This window comes from Amblyraja radiata, chromosome 46 (genome assembly GCF_010909765.2).
Source record: "Amblyraja radiata isolate CabotCenter1 chromosome 46, sAmbRad1.1.pri, whole genome shotgun sequence".
NCBI lineage: Eukaryota > Metazoa > Chordata > Chondrichthyes > Rajiformes > Rajidae > Amblyraja > Amblyraja radiata.
The window spans coordinates 8,480,661-8,501,224 of record NC_046001.1 but is presented as its reverse complement, the minus strand read 5'-3'; the positions used below and the strand labels follow the sequence as shown (position 1 = coordinate 8,501,224).

General features: G+C 42.8%; 1 protein-coding gene across 3 annotated transcripts in view; it reads left to right on the top strand.

Moving 5' to 3' along the window:
* The window catches only part of LOC116968770 (signal transducer and activator of transcription 1-like), a 39,581-nt gene extending 20,810 nt beyond the window's left edge, over positions 1-18,771 (top strand). For 2 of the 3 annotated variants that reach the window (XM_033015597.1, XM_033015595.1), the window contains 14 exons: positions 113-175; positions 1,815-1,835; positions 3,149-3,242; positions 3,603-3,650; positions 4,414-4,497; positions 5,112-5,210; positions 6,070-6,205; positions 7,170-7,222; positions 7,604-7,698; positions 10,077-10,216; positions 10,884-11,072; positions 12,599-12,656; positions 13,334-13,398; positions 14,597-14,865. In XM_033015597.1, coding sequence (XP_032871488.1) covers positions 113-175; positions 1,815-1,835; positions 3,149-3,242; positions 3,603-3,650; positions 4,414-4,497; positions 5,112-5,210; positions 6,070-6,205; positions 7,170-7,222; positions 7,604-7,698; positions 10,077-10,216; positions 10,884-11,072; positions 12,599-12,656; positions 13,334-13,398; positions 14,597-14,646 — 1,195 coding nt within the window. In that variant the 3' untranslated portion in view covers positions 14,647-14,865. Of the gene's footprint in view, positions 1-112; positions 176-1,814; positions 1,836-3,148; positions 3,243-3,602; positions 3,651-4,413; positions 4,498-5,111; positions 5,211-6,069; positions 6,206-7,169; positions 7,223-7,603; positions 7,699-10,076; positions 10,217-10,883; positions 11,073-12,598; positions 12,657-13,333; positions 13,399-14,596 lie in introns of all 3 variants that reach the window. The other variant, XM_033015596.1, reaches the window with a different exon arrangement.
* The last annotated feature ends 1,793 nt before the right edge of the window (positions 18,772-20,564 follow it).

The window sequence follows — 20,564 nt, the reverse complement described above, 5'->3', positions numbered from 1 at the left end:
TGGCCCTTTAACAAACTGACAAAACATTGGCAGACCAAGCTTGATGAATTACTCTTGAAATATTGATTCTTGCAGGTCCCACTTTAAAAAATTCTATTTTCTCTCCCCTCAGTCTGTTGGTGAAACTGCCGGAGGTGGCAAATCATCTAATGAAAGTGAAAGCTTGCATCGATAAGTAAGTGATTGTCGACAAAACTTGTAAAAACAGATTCCATTCTTAAACCTGCTTCTACCCTTTGTCATTAAAGGATTGTGTTTTTCTGTTTTGTTTTTTTAAATGATTCTCTGCTTTTTATGCTTCTGCAAAGAAAAATCCTTGCCCCTCCTTTCCCATGGGATTAGGATCGATGTGCTACAAAGCGCTCCCGGGAGTTGGCAGGGTACCACTAGAACGTTTGAATCTGAAGAAAAGTTAATAGGTTTGGGTTTGTATCTGCTGATAGACAACAAGGAAGCTCAGCTTCACTTCCTCCCTGTGATCAAAATAATGGTTCCTGTTTTATTACTGTAAAAACAATTGAAAAGTCTGTACACTTGGAGTCATAGAGTGATGCACTGTGGAAACAAGCCCTTTGGCCCAACTTGCCCACACCGGCCAACATGTCCCACCTGCCCACGTTTGGCCCATATCCCTCCAAACCTGTCCTATCCATGCACTTGTCTATAACTGTTTCTTAAACGTTGTGATAGTCCTAGCCACAACTACCTCTTCTGGCAGCTTGTTCCATACAGCCACTGTAAAGAGGTGTTGTAACACACAATGTCTTCACAACTGGTTTTATTACTAACATTTATATTGATACACATTTGTTCCCTAGCTGTCCGTGGTCTGTCACTGGAGCTAGAGAGAGAGCTGGAGGTGGGGAGGTTACAATTATACTGAAGATAATGGGGAGTGGTTAGTAGTGGTGAGGTCACTATGTTAAAGGAACATGCACTGATCTACAGCCACCACCCTTTGTGAGAAATAGCTACTCAGATTCCTATTAAATCTTTTCCCCTTCACCTTAAATCTATGTCCTCTGGTTCTCAATTCCCCAACTCTGGGCAAGGTAGACTGCATCTACCCAATCTATTCCTCTCATGATTTTATACATCTCTATAAGATCACCCCTCTTCCTCCTGCGCTCCATGGAATAGAGACCCAGCTTACTCAACCTCTCCCAATAGCTCACACCATCTAGTCCTGGCAACATCCTCATTAATCCTAGACAATAAGTGCAGGAGTAGGCCATTCAGCCCTTCGAGCCAGCACTGCCATTCTGTGTGATCATGGCTGATCATCCCCAATCAGTACCCCGTTCCTGCCTTCTCCCCATATCCTCTGACTCCGCTATTTTTAAGAGCCCTATCTAGCTCTCTCTTGAAAGCATCCAGAGAACCTGCCTCCACCGCCCTCTGAGGCAGAGAATTCCACAGACTCACCACTCTCTGTGAGAAAAAGTTTCCTCGTCTCTGTTCTAAATGGCTTACTCCTTATTCTTAAACTGGGGCCCCTGGTTCTGGACTCCCACCAACATCGGGAACATGTTTCCTGCCTCTAGCGTGTCCAAGCCCTTATCAATCTGAAAACAATCTTCTCTGAAAATCTCTTGCTTTGGTATTCATCTTTGAGGTCATCGTAATTGCCCTGTTGTTCTTGTTTGCAACACCGAATACATGATGTGATTTAAAGATATTTGCCAGGAAGATTTTTCTTTCAGCTTTAAATACTACTCTGTCATCTGTGGCCTTTGAATGTTTTTTTTGTCCAGATGAGATGAACTAAGTAAACCTTAAACTATTTGTCAATTCTACTTTTTTTTAACTTGCAGGAGTTCACCAAACGGAAAAGGGTAAGACTTTTATAATAGTAAACTTTATTTAAAAAAAAAAAATGTCTTGATGATGGATGTAATAAATGATAGGCTCCACTTTGAACCAATTGTTTTATTATCATCCTTGATAACTAAATCTGGCCAAGGAGATTGGGCAGTTGTCTTTCAATAATAATCTGTCAGCCGACTGTGGAAAAGAGAAGGCACAAAAATGATTGTTTGTAATAGATTCTGGGTTAGCCACAGAGATGCCGCACGTAAATCAGTCAAGTGGGTGCCAATTATGAAGCGCTCATTTGCACTAATCTCATTTTATTCTCCCCCATATTCTCATCAACTCCCGTCAGATTCTCTCACTTAAGGGCCTGTCCCACTTACGTGTCCTTGGCACGCAAATTACACAACCTCGTGATCACGTTGAGCCGTGAAGGTCGGGCGCCATTACATGCGTCCGCACGGCCGTCTGGAGCGCGTGACGTCATTTGAAGATGGACACAAAGCTGGAGTAACTCAGCGGGACCGGCAGCATCTCTGGAGAGAAGCAATGGGTGACGTTTCGTGTCGAGACTCTTCCTCAGTCTGAAAAGAAGGGTCTTGACCCGAAACATCACCCATTACTTCTCTCGGGGTTGCTGCCGGTCCCGCTGAGTTACTCCTGCATTTTGTGTCTATCTTCAATTTTCTTGGCCCAGCTCTGGGAGTAGAAGTGGGTGTGGATCCAGACCGCAACGGCCGTGAGCCCCAGGCCGAGTTCGGCGATCGTTTGCCTGCTTCTGCTGTTGGAGGTGAGACGTCGCGTCGCGCCAGGGTCTTGGGACTGTCCCACTTTGGCCGTCAGTTCCGCGACAGGTCGTTGGCGCGCGAAGATTTTGTTCACTACGAAAACTTCGCAGCCCCGCACGATGTCGCGCACAACTACATACCTCTCCGCGCTTCTAAGTGGGACCGGCCCCGCGCGGCCATACGATGCCCGTACGCCTCAACGCGACCACAAGGTCACGTAATTTGCGTGCCAAGGACACGTAAGTGGGACAGGCCCTTTACTTACACACTAAGGATAACTTTCACTTATCCACCTGCATGTTTTTGAGATGCGGGAGGAAACTGGAGCACCTGGGGGAAGCTTGTACAGTCACAAACTCTGCACAAACAGCACTAGAGGTCAAGATTAAACTGGGGTGTCTGACACTGTAAGGCTGTGGCTCTACACGCTAGCCACTGTGCCCTATGAGTGTATGTACCATTTAAATGGCGCGTGACTTTGAATTATAAATTTACTTTTTATTGATCTTTACCATCAAAGTTACTGAAGTCAATACTTTACTCACCAGGTATCGCAAATTCAATATTCTCGGCACAAACGAGAAGGCAATGAACATGACGGAATCCAAGTTTGGGGGCTTGTGCGTTGATTTCCGACATTTGGTAAGAGCGTGGCTATTTTTATGCACCTTGTCTGCACATCTGGACTCCCGCGGTGACGGCTGCGGAGGGTTGAGGTCTCGACCACGGGGGAAATGGAGGAGGACGGGCCAATTTTTGTGCCTTTCACCACAGTGATGAATGCTGTGGTGGATGTTTGTGTTAAATTTTCATTGTGTTTTTGTGTGTTCTTTCTCATTGTACCGCTGCTGGCAAATTCATTTCACTTGCACGTTTTGTGCAATGTGACAAATAAAACCGTATTGATATTGTATTGTATTGACCTTTGAGTAATTTGTGTGGTGGGTTTCTAGTTAATGAAAATCGCACATTTTATCATAATTGTATTTTTCCCAATTGCAGCAACTTAAGGAGCAGAAGTCTCTTATTGGAGGCAAAGGAAGCAATGAGGTAATGCAAGCACTATGGAGATTTCTGCCTGTTACTTGTCACTTAGACTCTCGTTCAAGTTGCTAGGTTACTGGGGCGTGAATGGGCTTGTGCAGAGAGTTTAGTTTAGAGTTACAACGCGGAAACAGGCCCTTCGGCCCATTGATTCTGCGCCAACCATCGATTCCCCACACATGAACACTATCCTGCACGCACTAGGGACAATTTACATTTATACCAAGCAAATTAACCTACAAGCCTGTACGTCTTTGGAGTGTGGGAGGAAACCAAAGATCTTGGAGAAAACCCACGCGGTCACGGGAGGAACGTACAAACTCCGTACATGCAGCACCCGTAGTCGGGATTGAACCTGGGTCTTTGGCGCTGCAAGGCAGCAACTCTACCACTGCGCCACCCCGATGCACAAGGGTTTTGACCTGAAACGTTGCCCGTCCATGTCCTCCAGAGATGTTGCCTGATCCGCTGAGTTACTCCAACACTCTCATTTTTTTTTTTGTAAAACAGCATCTGCAGTTATTTGTGTCTTCACTTTACTCCACTTACGATCTTTAATTCAGTTTAAAACATTTTATGTATATCTTTGGGGGAGGAAAAAAAGTGGGTGTGATTCCTATGCCAGTTTTGTAACCAATTTCTAGAGTTTTATATTGGTCATGAGCTGCTATTTCTGTGCCTGTTTTAATTATCGTCCTGCTAATGTTGTTGTCTTTCTCCCTCATTCGCCAACCTCCATCCCTCGTCGCCACATCCATTCCCTCTGCAGACGTCCCTTGTTGTAACAGAAGAGCTCCATCTAATTAGCTTTGAGACAGAGCTGGTTTACCAAGATCTCATCCTCAAACTTGAGGTAGGTTTTCCACTATGCAGTACCTGTTGCCATAGATTCTTGCTTCTTGGTTTCTTGGTCCTCCAAAATATTCCAAATGGAATTTAAACTGGAGGTTAAACTAGATCTAGTCAGTAAAGCGCTGAGTTTATACTTGTTGGAGAAAGGAAGCTTGTGTCGTTGTGTTAAATGAGGTTGGCTAAGTAGTTTAGTTTAGAGACTAACCCTTCGGCCCACTGGGTCCACACCGACCAGCGATCGCCACACACTAACACTATCCTACACACACTAGGGCCAATTTTTACATTTACCAAGCCAATTAACCTACAAACCGGTACGTCTTTGGAGTGGGAGGAAACTAAAGATCTTGGAGAAAACCCACAGGGAGAACGTACAAACTCCGTACAGACAGCACCTGTAGTTGGGATCAAACCCGGGTCTCCGGCGCTGCAAGTGCTGTAAGGCAGCAACTACTGCTGCGCCACCATGCTACCCTGGTGATTCTGAAGTATTTTGGGACATGAAAGGATGTGCCTTAACGCACCCCATTTAGCTTTCATGCATTGCTATATTGATTCAATAGTGGTTTTATTTTCTCCCTATAATTGCGTTAAAATCTTCCTTGTTTTTGACAGACAAGTACTTTGCCTGTTGTTGTCATCTCAAATGCCAGCCAGCTCCTCAGCGGCTGGGCTTCAGTGGTTTGGTACAACATGCTCTGCAGTGATCTTCAGGTAAGGGCCTGTGGGGGGGGGGGGGGGTGGGGAGTGATTGGAATGACTCTCTGTCTCCTTCTGCATCTCAGCTGCAGTGGGTGCCGATATCTGGTGTGTGCTCTACTGGCTAGACAATTGAACGAGTGCTGATAGTAACTTGAAGTGACCACTGGGTGGACGACACAAAGTGTTGGAGTAACTCAGCAGACTGAATCAGTCTGAAGAAGGGTCCCTACATCACCTATCCATCACAGATCCTATAGCGAGCAAGATAGTCCACTCGACGAAAAAGACGTCGTACGGTCATGGGCAGATTCATGGGTAATTTTTGGCCCCATTTCCGTAACCGGCTTCCGTCTCCGCACCAAAGATCCCATAGCGGAGCTAGTGCGGAGACGGAAGCCAGTTACGGAAACATCCTCGTAAAAATAAAAGTCATTTGGTAAAAATCTTCTCATTTTCAGAATTTAAATTTATTAAACACAAACTGTTCCCCCGCAACGTTGATTACACTGCGGGTCGGGTCGGCTTACTGAAATGGATGAAAAAAAGGCCCACGTTCCGCTCCGTTGTGTACCACACGTCAGCCCATTGCATTTAGCAGGAGTGGTCTATCTTGCTCCTCTATAGGATCTTTGCTATCCATGTTTTCCAGAGGTACTGCCTGATCCGCTGAGTTACTCCAGCACCTTTGTGTATGAACCATCATCTGCATTTCTTCGTTATCCCGACAAATGGCAATAACGGACACCATTTCCCACCACCCATTGTCTGTTGCAACGAAGGTTTACTGTACCAATGCTTGTCATATTTTTTAATACAACTATTAACTCCATAGGAAGATCTCAGAGTTAAAATTCGTCCCTCTCTCTCCTAGAATATGACATTCTTTTCTAACCCTCCCACGGCACTATGGAGTCAGCTCTCGGAGACACTGAGCTGGCAGTTTTCTTCAAACACCAAGAGACATTTGGACACTGAGCAGCTTGACATGTTGTCAGAAAAATTATTTGGTGAGTTGATTACTGCCTTTCTTGGGGTAAGAGGTGGAGGTAGTGGTTATGCTATAGGATTAGTAATCCAAAAGGCTGAATTATTAATAACTCAGTAAGCGAGAGGTCTACAGATCTTACCATGATCAGTTGAGATTTTAAACAATGTGATCAAATAATTATGAACATTGGATAGTTGTGAAAGCACAATTGCGCAATCTTTAATCGATGATTCCAACACAGTCCTGACTGATCTCCCTAGTTTTCTCACTTGTAACCTTGAGATCACCCTAAATGTTGCCAATGTCCTAACTTACACCGTGCCCCGTTTACTCATCACCCCTGTGCTCACTGGCCTTTGTTTCTTGGTTCAGCAAAACTCTGACATTAAAATGTTAAAATCTTTTGATAGTCTTGACCCTTCTGCACACGTGCGTGCGTGTGTTTAATCTCCTTTAAACGTTCCCCCTTTTACTTTAAATCTATGGCCGCTAGTATTTATCATTTCCACTTGGGGGAGGGAGGGGGAGAGATTGCTTTTATCTATCCGATCGGTGCATCTCATAATTCTAATACTTCTATCGGCTCACCCCTCAGCCTTTGATGATCCCGAGAAAGCAATCCAACCTCTCCTTGTTGCTAATACACTCCAATCCAGTCAGTGTCTTCATAAACCTCTTTTGCATGCTCTCCAAAGCCTCCACATCCTTCCTGTATTGGGGTGATCAGGACTGCACACAATAGTCCAAAATGCAGCCTCCTCACAGTTTATAAAGCTGCAACTATGGGGAGGGGGGAGACAGCAGGACAGGGTGCATAGGCGAGCTGAATGCATGCAAAGTACACCAATGGGTAGCTTTCTAAAATCAATTCTATTATGTGACTCTTTGTGGCTAAATTGACAAAATGTGTTTTGATTCTGCAGTCTCGAGGAAAGCTCCATTTTGTTTCCAATTTGGTGTTTTGTTTTTCTTGCATTCTTTAGGGCCTCAAGAAAACTATGCAGACTGTTACATTAGTTGGGCAAAGTTTTCAAAGGTAAGATGAACGTATTGTTGGCCTTAATCTATTTTCCTGTCTGAAACGGGTAACCCCCCAATTCCTCTATATTCCAAAATATAGATTTGAATATATTCAATGACTGAATCAGCACAGCTCTTTGGATTAGAGAATTCCAAAGATTAGCTACCTCCAGAGACGAGAAATGTTTCTTCATTTCTGTCCCAATTGGTGGGTCTCTTACCCAGAGACCTCTCCCTCTAGATCTAGACCTTCCCCACCACGGCTCACAGCTTCCCCCCTGTAGGTTGGTCTTGGCATCTCGTAAGATTATACAAGATTATGTGTTGTATATTTTTACTCTATCAGTCTACAGTTTTATTCTAAGCATTTTTAACGGTTTTTGATGTCTTATCACAGGAGAATTTACCAAGACAGAACTTCTCCTTCTGGCTCTGGTTGCAAGGGATCCTGGACCTTATTAAGAAATACTTTGAGAATATCTGGAATGACGGGTAAAGTGGCCTCAGTGTTGTGCGCTCATAGCTTTGATATTTAATGCATGTGGAGAGATTTATACAGCAGCAGCAGTGTGGTTGATGGTTGAAATGGTCTTATGACTTAACAGAAGCTGGGCTCCTAATAGATTTTGGGCAATTTAGCAAATAGATATTTGCACCTTCTCTGTGTTAAGATAATCAGACGTATACAAAGTTGAAACATCGGTTTGGCTTGATTGTCCAGGTGCTGATGGAGTTAGATCTCCATAAAAGATCTTGCCCATGGTGGACAGACACAAAATGGTGGAGTAACTCAGCGGGACGGGCAGAGGGTGACGTTTCTGGTTGAGACCCTTCTTCAGACTGAGAGTGAGGGGAGAGGGGGGACACACGGAGATAAGGAAGGGTAAAGTGTGCACAGAGATCATGGTGGTGTAGGGAGATGACAAGCAAGGCCGGCTGTTGTCCGAAAAGGAGCAGGTTAACACATTGGTGAAGAGACCCAGGGAGAAGATCGTGGATTTGCCAGTGTTGACAATCTGCAAACTGGGAAAAAATATGGAATGTGAGAAGGTTAAAAAGTATCACGATGTCTAGTTTATTACAGCCAAATACTGTAACCTTCGCTCAGTCCGCCTGGATCTACCTGATCTCCCGGTTACTGGACACTTTACTAAGCCTTCTCCATTGTCAGAGTGAGGCTAAATGCAAATTGGAGGAACAGCATCTCATATTTCACTTGGGCAGCTGACAGCCCAGTGAGTATTGATTTCTCTCACTTCATATAACCCTTGCATTCCCTCTCTCTCCGTCCCTCCCCCCACCCAAGTCACACCAGCTTCTCGTTCTCACCTAGCAAACAGTTAATAATGGCCTGTTTCCTTTATCATTGTTACTTTTTTTGTATTTCTTTCATAAATTTGTTCTATATTTCTTCTTCACCGTCTATATATCTCTCATTTCCCTTTTCCCTGAGGAAGTGTGTCGACCCAAAATGTCGCCCATACCTTCGCTCCAGAGATGGTGCCTGTCCCACTGAGTTACTCTAGCATTTTGTGTCTCAGTTTAAAACAGCTACAGACTTTTACAGTGTTTTTGTTTTAGACAAAATAATGCTGGTCGCATTTCATTGCTTCCTGTTGGTATCTATAACGGATTGTCGTCCTATAATGTTACTGCTTAAGGGCCTGACTGCCCAATTTAATTGATATATTTTATTTTTTAAACCTTGGCAATCTTTCTGTAATATTAAAAATTCAAAAAAATGCTATCTAATTTTTTTTAAGGTCCCAGTACACTATATCGGCATGTACTGTCACTAAAAAAAGCACTGTATTTTTAAATGTGAAAGGAATTGTGGAAATGGGGATTGTGCAGGAAGGTAGAGTGGAGGAAAAAGGGCAGACCTGATCTTGAATAGCTGAGCAGACATAAGGGGCCCAATAGCCACTCTCTGCTCGCTTATGTTGTTATGCTATCTTGTCATTTGAACTGCTCTGTTTTGAAGGAAGATGAGCTGGACTCGTCATCCATTCTGTTGAGCTTTGCTGCTTCTGCAGATTCCATCTTTCTGGGCAATTGCACCAGTAGAACTGAAGGAAAGCAAGATGGTGGTCTGGGTGCCATGGTAACATTGATTCAGAATGTCGTTCTTCCCACTGTGGTACCATCTTAAATAACCTCAACTATCAGACACTTTTAAGCTCTTTTAACTAGAAAATAATCCATATATTTAATGACATTAACTGAGCAATTCGGATTGGGTAATTTGTATTTGCAAAGCAACAGGAAGTGTGGGATTGTAATTGGCCATATTCATTCTTCCCAATCCCTTATAAATTCTTAAGTGATTGGAGCAGAATTAGGCCATTCGGCCCATCGAGTCCACTCCGCCATTCGATCATGGCTGATCTATCTCTCCCTCCTAACCCCATTCTCCTGCCTTCTCCCCATAACCCCTGACACCCATATGAATGGTGGTGCTGGCTCGAAGGGCCGAATGGCCTACTCCTGCACCTATTATCTATTGTCATAGTAATTAATGATCTATCTATCTCTGCCTTAAATATAACCATTGATGGCCATCGTGGCCTTCTGTGGCAAAGAATTCCACAGATTCACCACCCTCAGCGCAGAGGGAGAAGAGGAGGGAAGAGACAGTAACCCTAAGATGTTTGCCTCCACCACAGTGAGGAGGTGCTTGGAGGATACACTGTGGTGGTGTTAATTTGTGTTTATTGTTGTTTATTATTGTATGATTGTATGTATGACTGCAGGCACGAAATTTCGTTCAGACCGTAAGGTCTGAATGACAATAAAGGTATTCAATCAATCAATCAATCAATCCAGAGTAAAGAAACAGAGTGGCTGATGTTGGTTTTCCTGTCTTCCAGGCACATCATTGGGTTTGTGAGCAAGAAGAGAGAACGCAAATTGTTAAACGACAAGCAGTCTGGCACGTTCCTGCTTCGCTTCAGTGAGAGCAGTAAAGATGGTGGTATTACATTCACATGGGTAGAGCACTTACCCAACGGTAAGTAATGAAAGGGTCACTTGGGGAGTGTAACCAGGAGAGTTCTTGTCCCTTGACGTGAATGGGGGCGGGCTTGTTCTTCTAAGGTGGTCGTTTTATTTTGAATTTATACAGAGTCACGTTAAATGAATTAATATTCCCAAGAACGGGGGCACAGTGGCTCAGCGGTAGAGTTGCTGCCTCACAGCGCCAGAGACCCTGGTTCCATCCCGACTACGGGCGCTGTCTGTACGGAGTTTGTACGTTCTCCCCGTGACCGCGTGGGTTTTCTCCAAGATCTTCGGTTTCCTCCCACACTCCAAAGACGTACATGTTTGTAGGTTAATTGGCTTGGTATTAATGTAAATTGTCCCTAGTGTGTGTAGGATAGTGTTGATTTGCAGGGAGCGCTGGTCGGTGTGGGGATGGAGAAGTGGTTTTATGGAAGTATACAAAATTCTTCATGGTCTTGATGTTGGGAAGATAGGGGAGGTGTTTCCCCCTGGCTGGGGACTAAACAGCCTGGGGTCCCGGTCTCAGAATAAGGAAACAGAGATGAGAGATTTTTTTATTTTTTTATTTTTTTTAAAATCAGCCAAATGGCTTGCTCATGCTCCTGTTTGTTGTGTTCTTGTATTAAATGATGCGTACACTTTTGAAACCATTGTTGTGCTGCTTGCCTCTGCAGGGGATTGCAAAATTCGATCTGTGGAACCGTACACCAAGGGTCACCTGACCAACATCCCTCTCTCAGAGATTGTTCGATTCTACAAAGTAATGGCAGAGGAGAATGTCCCTGAACACCCCCTGCTTTATCTGTACCCAAACATTCCCAAGGATGAGGCATTTGGGAAATATTACTTGGATTCAGATGCAGGTATTTTGTTATATGAGGTGCAACAATAGTTTTGGTACCATAATCGAGTGGAACCATAACAAAGACCATTTGATTGTCTTAACACTTTTTTAAAACCTCCCTGGTTTGTTCTTTAAGTCTGTCTGGAGAATATTTTCTCAATACCGATCTTTGGTAGGTATTTCGAGTCTTGGAGTCAAAGAGCATGGATACAGGTCCTTTAGCTTAATACATCCATGTCGTCCAAGATACCCCATCTAAGCTAATCCCATTTGGCCCATGTTCCTCTAAACCATTTAGAACAGAGACGAGGAAACACTTTTTCTCACGGAGAGTGGTGAGTCTGTGGAATTCTCTGCCTCAGAGGGCGGTGGAGGCAGGTTCTCTGGATGCTTTCAAGAGAGAGCTAGATAGGGCTCTTAAAAATAGCGGAGTCAGGGGATATGGGGAGAAGGCAGGAACGGGGTACTGATTGGGGATGATCAGCCATGATCACATTGAATGGCGGTGCTGGCTCGAAGGGCCGAATGGCCTCCTCCTGCACCTATTGTTTATTGTCTCTTGATGGAGTCCATTACTGCGATAATGAGGGAGGATATCCCAGAAGGTCTTCAAATGAGGTCATGTGGGTAGAGCTTAGAAACAAAGTTGGGGAGGGAGTGATCACTTTGTCAAGGATGTACTACAGACCTAACAAGCATCAGGAGATGGAGGAGCATCTGTGTAGACAAATCACAGGTGTAAGAAGAATAAGGTTATGATAGGAGGTGATTTCAACTTCTCGAATGTTAACTGAGATTGCCTAAATATGAAAGACTTGGAGGCGGTGGAATGAAAAAAATGTGTCTAGGACAGCTTTTTGAGCCAGTGCATCATCTAATGAGGGGGGGGGGGGGTACTAGATCTAATCTTAAGGTATGTGGGTGGTCAAGTGATTGAGAAAGGTCCAGACCTGAAACTCCACCGATCCATGGTCTCCAGAGATGCTGCCCGACCCACTGAGTTACTCCAGCACTTTTATTTGGTAAACAAGCATCTACAGTTCCTTGTTTCTAAAAGTGATTGAAGTTAAGGACTAATAAGACTAGGACATAGACTATGAATGGTCGGGACTTCTTACAATAGTGAGTTGGAAATACTGCAAGTGGGTGAGAGAGGGTCAGCAGCATATGGTCACACTGATCAGTTCTGTTCTGTGTTTATTTATGCCTACTATGTTCTGTTGTGCTGAAGCAAAGCAAGAATTTCATTGTCCTATCTGGGACATATGACAATAAACTCTCTTGAATCTTGAGCATCAAAGCATCAGCACCATTATGATCAAATATACAATGCAGTATGTTTAGTTTTGAAGAAATTTGAACAAACATGCACCACTATCATTGCCCCATTAACTTCACATGGCATAAGGTGAACACATAAAAAAAAAAAACCTTGTCCCAAGATTCCTTGAAATATCTGGGACTGGGGAAATATTATTTTAATTTTACAGAATCAGAAATTGTTTCAATTCTCTTTATAAGTGTGTCTTGTTTTTTGTTTTGCAGACGTGCAGTTGAAGCACAATAAATACTTGAGAACCCGATTAATTGTGGTATCGGAAAGGTGAGAAGATTACTTTTTGACCATACCTGTGTTTATTTGTTTCTAAGAGGTTGGGATTGCTTGGTCGACCATTAAAGAGAGATATAGAGAGGGGAAGGGGCGATGTGTCAATGAGATTATTATTCTGCAGATTGGACTGCTGTTATACACACATTCCTGCATGCATTGCTAAAAATCTTGTGTGCACATCTTTTGGAGCTTAGTCCTTAGTTTAATCCTGTTGCAGACGGTGAATGTAAACCATAATCAGATTGTCTTGCAAAAAGCATTTGAATTCAACTCTATTTGCAGCTCTTGATCAAATATCACAAAGTAGTGAATTACTTTGAAGTGCAGTCATGTTGTTGTCCCACTATGAGTTGCCCATTTAACTTAGCAGTTTTTCCTGGTTTATAGAGAAGAATGGTAGCCAGGACATCAAACAGACGTCAAGGTGCTCTTTGGAATAGTGCACTGAGATCCACCAAAATGGGTAGACAGAGCTTGTGTTTAACCTCTCATTGAATTGCTGTGCACAAATATCAGTTTAGATCTTGGCTTAGGACTGATTGTTGAGGGTAGGAGATCTTCCAGGATTCCTTCTATTATGATTGAATCAAAGCAGCTTTATTCAAATAGGGAAGAAAATGTTAGCATTTTTAAAGTTACTCTCCTTTCTCCCCTGTGCTACTTTGCAGGCCACCTACGGAAATCCCCCCTGCAATGATAGATGAAGGCCTCGTGGAGGATCTGCCATTGCTAAGTAAGATGTCACTTCTAAATGTTTCTTCCATGCTAAGCACTCTCATTCTTATTGAGCTCTTTTAAACCATGTAATTTTTGCTGTTACATTTGTCTTCCTTTTATCTTTCCCTATTCTTCCCATACCTCTTTGCTTTTGTTCGAGTTATTTTGAAAAACAATCTTGGTTACAACTCCACACACTACATAATCTGTGGACCAATATTTTGTGTATTTGGGTGATACAGACCTTGCCTCCAGAAGTTAATGATCCAGAATCAACATTGCAACATTTGTGGCACTTAATAGGTGTGCATGGCACCTGTATTCTCCTTGCATATATCAAATTGGCTGTGTGCCTACCTTAAAAAAAAACTCTGTCTCTGTTGTCTGTTTATCTGTTGCCTTTATCCAATGTATTTAAGGATTGGAGAGTCTTTATACTCTCAGTCATCTTCTCGCTCAATTAGTGACTAAGTTGATTTCTGTTGTAGTTTTTATTTGGGGGGGTGAAAGAATGGAAATATTTTACTGTTTTGAAAAATCAATCAAATTAACCAAATGTAATTACCTGTGTGTATGTCTTTCAACATGACTGAGAGTTGTACATATCAGATAAGTGATACGAGCAGAATTAGGCCAGCATCTGCAGTTCCTTCTTACACATTTGGCCCATCACATCCACTCTGCCATTCAATCATGGCTGATCTATCTCCCTCCTAACCACATTCTCCCCATAACACCTGACACCTGTACTAATCAAGCATCTATCTATCTCTGCCTCTAAAATATCCATTGGCCTTCTGTGGCAAAGAATTCCACAGATTCACCACCCTCTGGCTAAAGAAATTTCTCCTCATCTCCTTCCTAAAGGAAGGTCCTTTAATTATGAGGCTGTGACCTGTGCAGATGCAGCGTATGGGAGGCCAAACTGGAAATTGCTGTAGTGGGCTGATGGGTGACGCAGGAAGCAGGGATGCTGCTGAAGTGTATTGGGGTAGCGAGTGCTGAAGTGTATGGGGAGCAGATTGGGGTAGCGAGTGCTTTATTCCACGTTAAATATGCTGTACCTGATCTGGATTGGTACCAGATCCTTGAAATAGTGTTGTACACAAATAACAATGTCTTTAATGAATACATTTTAAGAGGGGAAGGACAGTTGCAGAATATCTCACTTAAATATTTCTACAATGATACAAAGTACATTTTTCTTCCCCCAGGTGCTACTTGCTTTGATTTCCTGGGTTTCTCTCAACTCTCTACTACATGATTGTGAAACTCAACTGGAGTGCTGATGTCTTTTTAGCAAGCATGAACCTTCACCCACTTACTCATTTTGTTTTCTCCCCTCCGTCCCGCAGGCGATTTGATGGAATGGTTGTGAGAGAAACGTCTTACAGAATGAGTGATGACTTTGTGTATTCAAGAGAGCTCTTTCTGATGCAGAATAAGTCTTCAATGTTATGGTTTCTGGTTAGGACATGGAACCTCCTCCAATTTCAATACTCTGTATGCTGTACAGAATTTGTTTCCAAAATGTGCTTAATTCTTAGAATGATGCGCACTTATTGAAAACAGACCTTTTAAAGTTCTTAACGTATTTTGTATGTGAGTAAAGCAAACCAAGACTGATGATGCACTTAGGGAGGGTTTGGGTTTCCAGCAGGGAACTATCTAATTCTCGTGATTAAGACGTTGGAATCATGTTGGAAGAAGATTTTATCTGGACTAGTATTACATTGAAGAAACTTTGGCAGTAAAGGAAGAATGCGGCTGTTCCTCTTAGCCCTTATCCTCAATCTAAATCAACACTAAATTGATGTCTTTCCCTGCCTGAATGCCATTGCTCTGCTGCACGAAATCACTTGCACACGCAAGAATTTTACTGTTTGGGCATAATTCTGAATTTTAAACAATGTTGTCATTGTACAGATTAAGTGTGCCATTCCCATATTTTCTCATTTTTGCACTGCACTTTAAAACTGTGGTGGGGGGGGGGGGGGTCATTTGTCCACTATTGTGATAGTTTATCATCATGCTTGCGGAGAGGAAATGTGGCGCTGTTTCGATTATGACTCCATTTTGCTGCTTTGTGAGGTCGCTAGCTTTTGTCCATCATGTTTAGAAATGTTGCCATCTTTTGGCTTCATTTCTGCAGTGCGTCCAAACGCACCATTGTGGTTGATACACAAATGCCACTAGCTTTGCTGCTTCTGCTTCGAGCTCCACTGCTGAACTTGTGCATGGAGCCTGGACTGAGAAAATGTGACTGTCTTTGGATAAGATAAAGGCCCCACTTGTCTCCTTGATGTTTGAAAAAGCAGAAGATTTACAAGATTCTTTCTGCCGATTCCCCTAAATGACACAAATGAACTTGGTTTCCTGTTAAAAGTATTCTTTATTTTTGTTCACCGCTGATTAAATATGCTCACTGCAGAGAAGCGCAGGTTTATCAGCTGTTGTATAAACAGTTGATGCTTATCCTCCATGTTCTTGCCACTGTGTGTTGCAAGAGGTTTCCTTCCATTTTTAAGGATAATTAATGATATGCCACAAGAGTACCTATGTGGGAAACTATTCCATATTAGCTGATAACACCACAGAGAAGAGACTCTCTTTTTCTTGTATATTCAACTCTAAGGCTTGTTTTAGGGACATCCAAAGACTAAAACCAACCCAATGAGGTTGCATTGTTTAAAATTTTCTAACAAAAGGCCCCTATTTTGTGTTTCTTTTTAAAACTCCCAATTTGCTTTCTCTTTTGAGCATCTTACAATTGTAAGAAATGCAGGAAAGGGTTCTGTACAGAAATGCTGTACTGTCTGGTTTTGAAAGTTGGGCTTCAAGAAAAAGGAAGATGGCTGATAGCTGGACGTTGAAAATAGCATTTTATGCTCTTTTGTAGCTGCTATATTGGATGAGTTAGAGTCAAGCCTGGCTGCTCAATGTGTTTTAGGTTTGAAAACAATTTAAATTCTTCAGGCTTGAGTAAGGTTCAGATTAGGTCAGGTCAGGTTGGATATTTGTAAATATACCAAACTGGTTCTAGTTAAGGCTTGACGTACCCAGGTCTCACTGGCTCAATGGGTAGTATTCTTGCCTCAGAGTTGGTTGCTTCATCTTGCTCCAGAGATTTGAGCATGAGAAGATTCAGTTGACATTCCAACTGCAGTGCTCCAGCAGTAATGCACTGACAGTGGCTCTTCCTTCAGATGAGATGTTGAATGTGAAAAATCTCATGATGCCATCTTGAAGAACAGGGGAGTTATCCTTGGTGTACTGAGCAATACGTATCTCAGTTTACATTTTTATAATGTAATATTATTATCATGCAGCTTTGTTGGAGCTTGTTCAGCACAAAATGGCTGTCACACCTCCTACATCACAACAGTGACTGCTTCAAATGTACTTCACTGGTGACAAACTGGGTTCTTTTACCCTCGATCTGGTTTTGTAAATAACTAAAACAAATACACCGGTCTTGGTTCAACAAGTTTATTCTGTTTTCACCCCAGGGGATTACTTTAGTCCACAGCCACCAACTCCCCAAGGAGTCCAAGGTGTTCCCCAGAGTAAGTGATATTTAATATAAAAAATCCAAACGTTCACAATTCGGTGGTACCCCCCCCTTTCAGTTGTCAAATCATTATCCAAGAATATCAACTGCTAACAGTTCTTTTTGCCCTAATTGGCTGCAGTTAGGGAGTTCCAAGCCGCATCTTGTTATTGCAATTATAACAACGGTAGCGGGCTACTCCCGAAGGTCATATGCTGAGAAAGAAATGACTCCCTGCTGATAGTTCAGATACGGCCCTGAATAAGCTGAATTTGTGTCAATTCGGACACTATATTTGGTGCTCTGTATTCTACCACCATTTGCCGTATTTTTCCACTGCGTTTGGTACTGCTCGTATACTTTCTCACTGCTTCTAGAGCATTTGGGATTACCTGAGGCCAAGAAAGGCAGTGAAGAAATGCAACTTGATTGTCTTTGTAATAGGACTGACACGTGCTCTTGTGCAATAGGTTTCTGGAGCAGAAATGTCCGAGTTTCTGGAAAATAACCTTATATGCAGAATTCATGTTTTAAAACTGATGGATATTGTTTAAGAGCTTAAATCATCATGGAATACACCAGAACATTGTCTGGATCAAGATTTAGTTGTATCTAGATTTGCAGAAGGTCTTTGCACCCCATAATAGACGATGAAGGTCAGAAATAAAGGGTAGCTTATTGCAGTGAAGCAAAGTGCTTTGGGGTGTGTTCCACTCGAATCATGGGACCGTGACTGACCATGGTTTATATTACTGATTTTAAATTCTGGAATCAAAAACCACAATTTCTATAAACTAGCAAAAAGGACAAATTAGTGTTAAAAGTGGGGTTGACACTGAGAAATGTGAGGTGGAACATTGACGGGTCACTTGAAACCTATAACATTGTGGGGAGATCTTTGACTTTTATTTCTCAAAACACATGTAGGGTCGGGTTTTGAGAGTCTACATTCTGAAGATGTTGCTGCTCTTTAATATCTAACTGAAACACCCTTGGCACTACCCACAAACTCTACACTCTGTATGCACTATAAGAATACAGATCTTCAGACATTAGGAAGTTGAAGTAGCGCAGCTGACATACGAACTTCAGTTTCCATGTTGCTTGCTGGTATATGTACTTGAAGTGTGGTTCACTCTGTGTTTATATTTTGAAGATATTTGAAGGTATATTTTCAATATATTGCAAGCAAGAAACAATGCTTTTGCACGGGTCAAAAGTACCTTCTACACTCACCTGAGACTGCTCATTGCAAGTTGTCTTAAAATGTAATCAAAAACTGTGGTAGGAACACTTGACTTGATTTACGATTTATACATGCCTTCAGCTTCAGCAGTACTTCATATTTCCCCTCACGTTCTTACTTGTTTTGGCAATCTGGTTCAGGAAGTTGTTCTTGTACCCAGATTGCATGGCTAACCACTTTCTGGAGGAGTAAATATTTTAGGGCTCCTTGCAGACATGAATTCCACTTGTAGTCACTGTCAAGCTTCTCCAGTAGTTCAGTTGCAATCTTGAGCTATCTGGTTGAGGGAGAATTTCTTCCGTGTACTCGAGTTCCCAATCAGTAGAACATGCGTTAAAGCTTTAAGACATTCTGCATGCTCAGTAATAATAATCATAGTGGCTCCAGCAGCGCTGAGCAAGAATAGCCTGCTGAAGGTGAAACTTTCATGGTTTTATATCATCAGTTACCAGACCATCACCAATGCCAGACTGTACTGACATGTAGTGCCATTCCATTCTTTGTTTGTTCTGAATAGTTTATTGAATAATGCACTGCGTCTGCATTGTAGTTTTGCGATTTGAACGGAATAAACCAACTTCCATGCACTTAAATGCTGTTTCAATCATTTGTCACTGGATTCAGAAATAAAAGAGCAGATATCTTGGCTTTCATTTTGGATAACAAGGTCTTTCATCGAAATATTTCACTGTTTGAATGGGATTCTTTGGCTATAGTCTATCTTGGTTCCACAATTATAACACACTTCAGCATCCTGTATTCATTTTGCAAAAAATAAGCCTGAAGCTGAAAAATGGAAGATTCAGCAGAAGTCTAAAGAATAGTCTGAATGGCTAGCAAGATAGAATCCTCTGTTCTTGAGTTGGGAAGTTGATTATAGTCAAATTCTGGGAGGCTTCGTCATGTCGGTGCCCTGAATCTGCCACCCTTCCAGGTACATGATTTCAACTTGCTCATTTAATCATCTGAGGGGAAGTGTTCTTATTAGTTTAGTTTGGAGATACCGCGTGGAAACAGGCCCTTCGGCCCACCGGGTCCGTACCGACCAGCGATCCCCGCACCGACCAGCGATCCCCGCACCGACCAGCGATCCCCGCACATTAACACTACACACAGGGTCGGGTACTTTTCGGCGCTGCTGTTTCGGCACCTCCATTTATAATATCTGTACTCATCAGAACCCTAACCCTAACCTCTTTAAATACCTCCAGATAAATAAAAGTGTTCCATGCTTCATAATACTCTGGGATAGTGAATTCCAGAGATTCATCACCCTCTGCAAGAAGTTCCTATGCCAAGGATATTGCAAGTGAGATCAGCTTTATGTTGACATGTTTGGAAATTGGTTTCCACTGGCCCACCGCTGTGGCACCCTAACCCATACCCTAACCCTAACTCTAACACCCCGAAACGGAGGTGCCGAATGGTACCATTCCGCTACACACACGAGGGACAATTTTACCAAGCCAATTAACCTACAAACCTGTATGGCTTTGGAGTGTGGGAGGAAACTGAACATAGAAACATAGAAACATAGAAAATAGGTGCAGGAGTAGGCCATTCGGCCCTTCGAGCCTGCACCGCCATTTGATATCATGGCTGATCATCCAACTCAGTATCCCATCCCTGCCTTCTCTCCATACCCCCTGATCCCTTTAGCCACAAGGGCCACATCTAACTCCCTCTTAAATATAGCCAATGAACTGGCCTCAACTACCTTCTGTGGCAGAGAATTCCACAGATTCACCACTCTCTGTGTAAAAAATAATTTCCTCATCTCGGTCCTAAAAGTCTTCCCTCTTATCCTTAAACTGTGACCCCTAATTCTGGACTTCCCCAACATCGGGAATAATCTTCCTGCATCTAGCCTGTCCAACCCCTTAAGAATTTTGTACGTTTCTATAAGATCCCCCCTCAATCTTCTGAATTCCAACGTGTACAAGCGGAGTCTATCCAGTCTTTCCTCATATGAAAGTCCTGCCATCCCAGGAATCAGTCTGGTGAACCTTCTCTGTACTCCCTCTATGGCAAAAATGTCTTTCCTCAGATTAGGAGACCAAAACTGTACGCAATACTCCAGGTGTGGTCTCACCAAGACCCTGTACAACTGCAGTAGAACCTCCCTGCTCTGAGATCTCTGAGAAAACTCATGGGGAGAACGTACAAACTCCGTACAGACAGCACCTGTAGTCGGGATGGAACCCGGGTCTCAAGCGCGGTAAGGCAGCAACTCTACCGCTGCGCCACCGTGACGCCCCATGAATGTTCAACATCCGCTGATTCTCAAAGGCAAAGGAACTTATAAGAATGGCCTGAACTATTCAACTTTGGCCGATTACACATTACACATATTTAAGGGGCACATAGATTTCAGCATCAGTCTTCC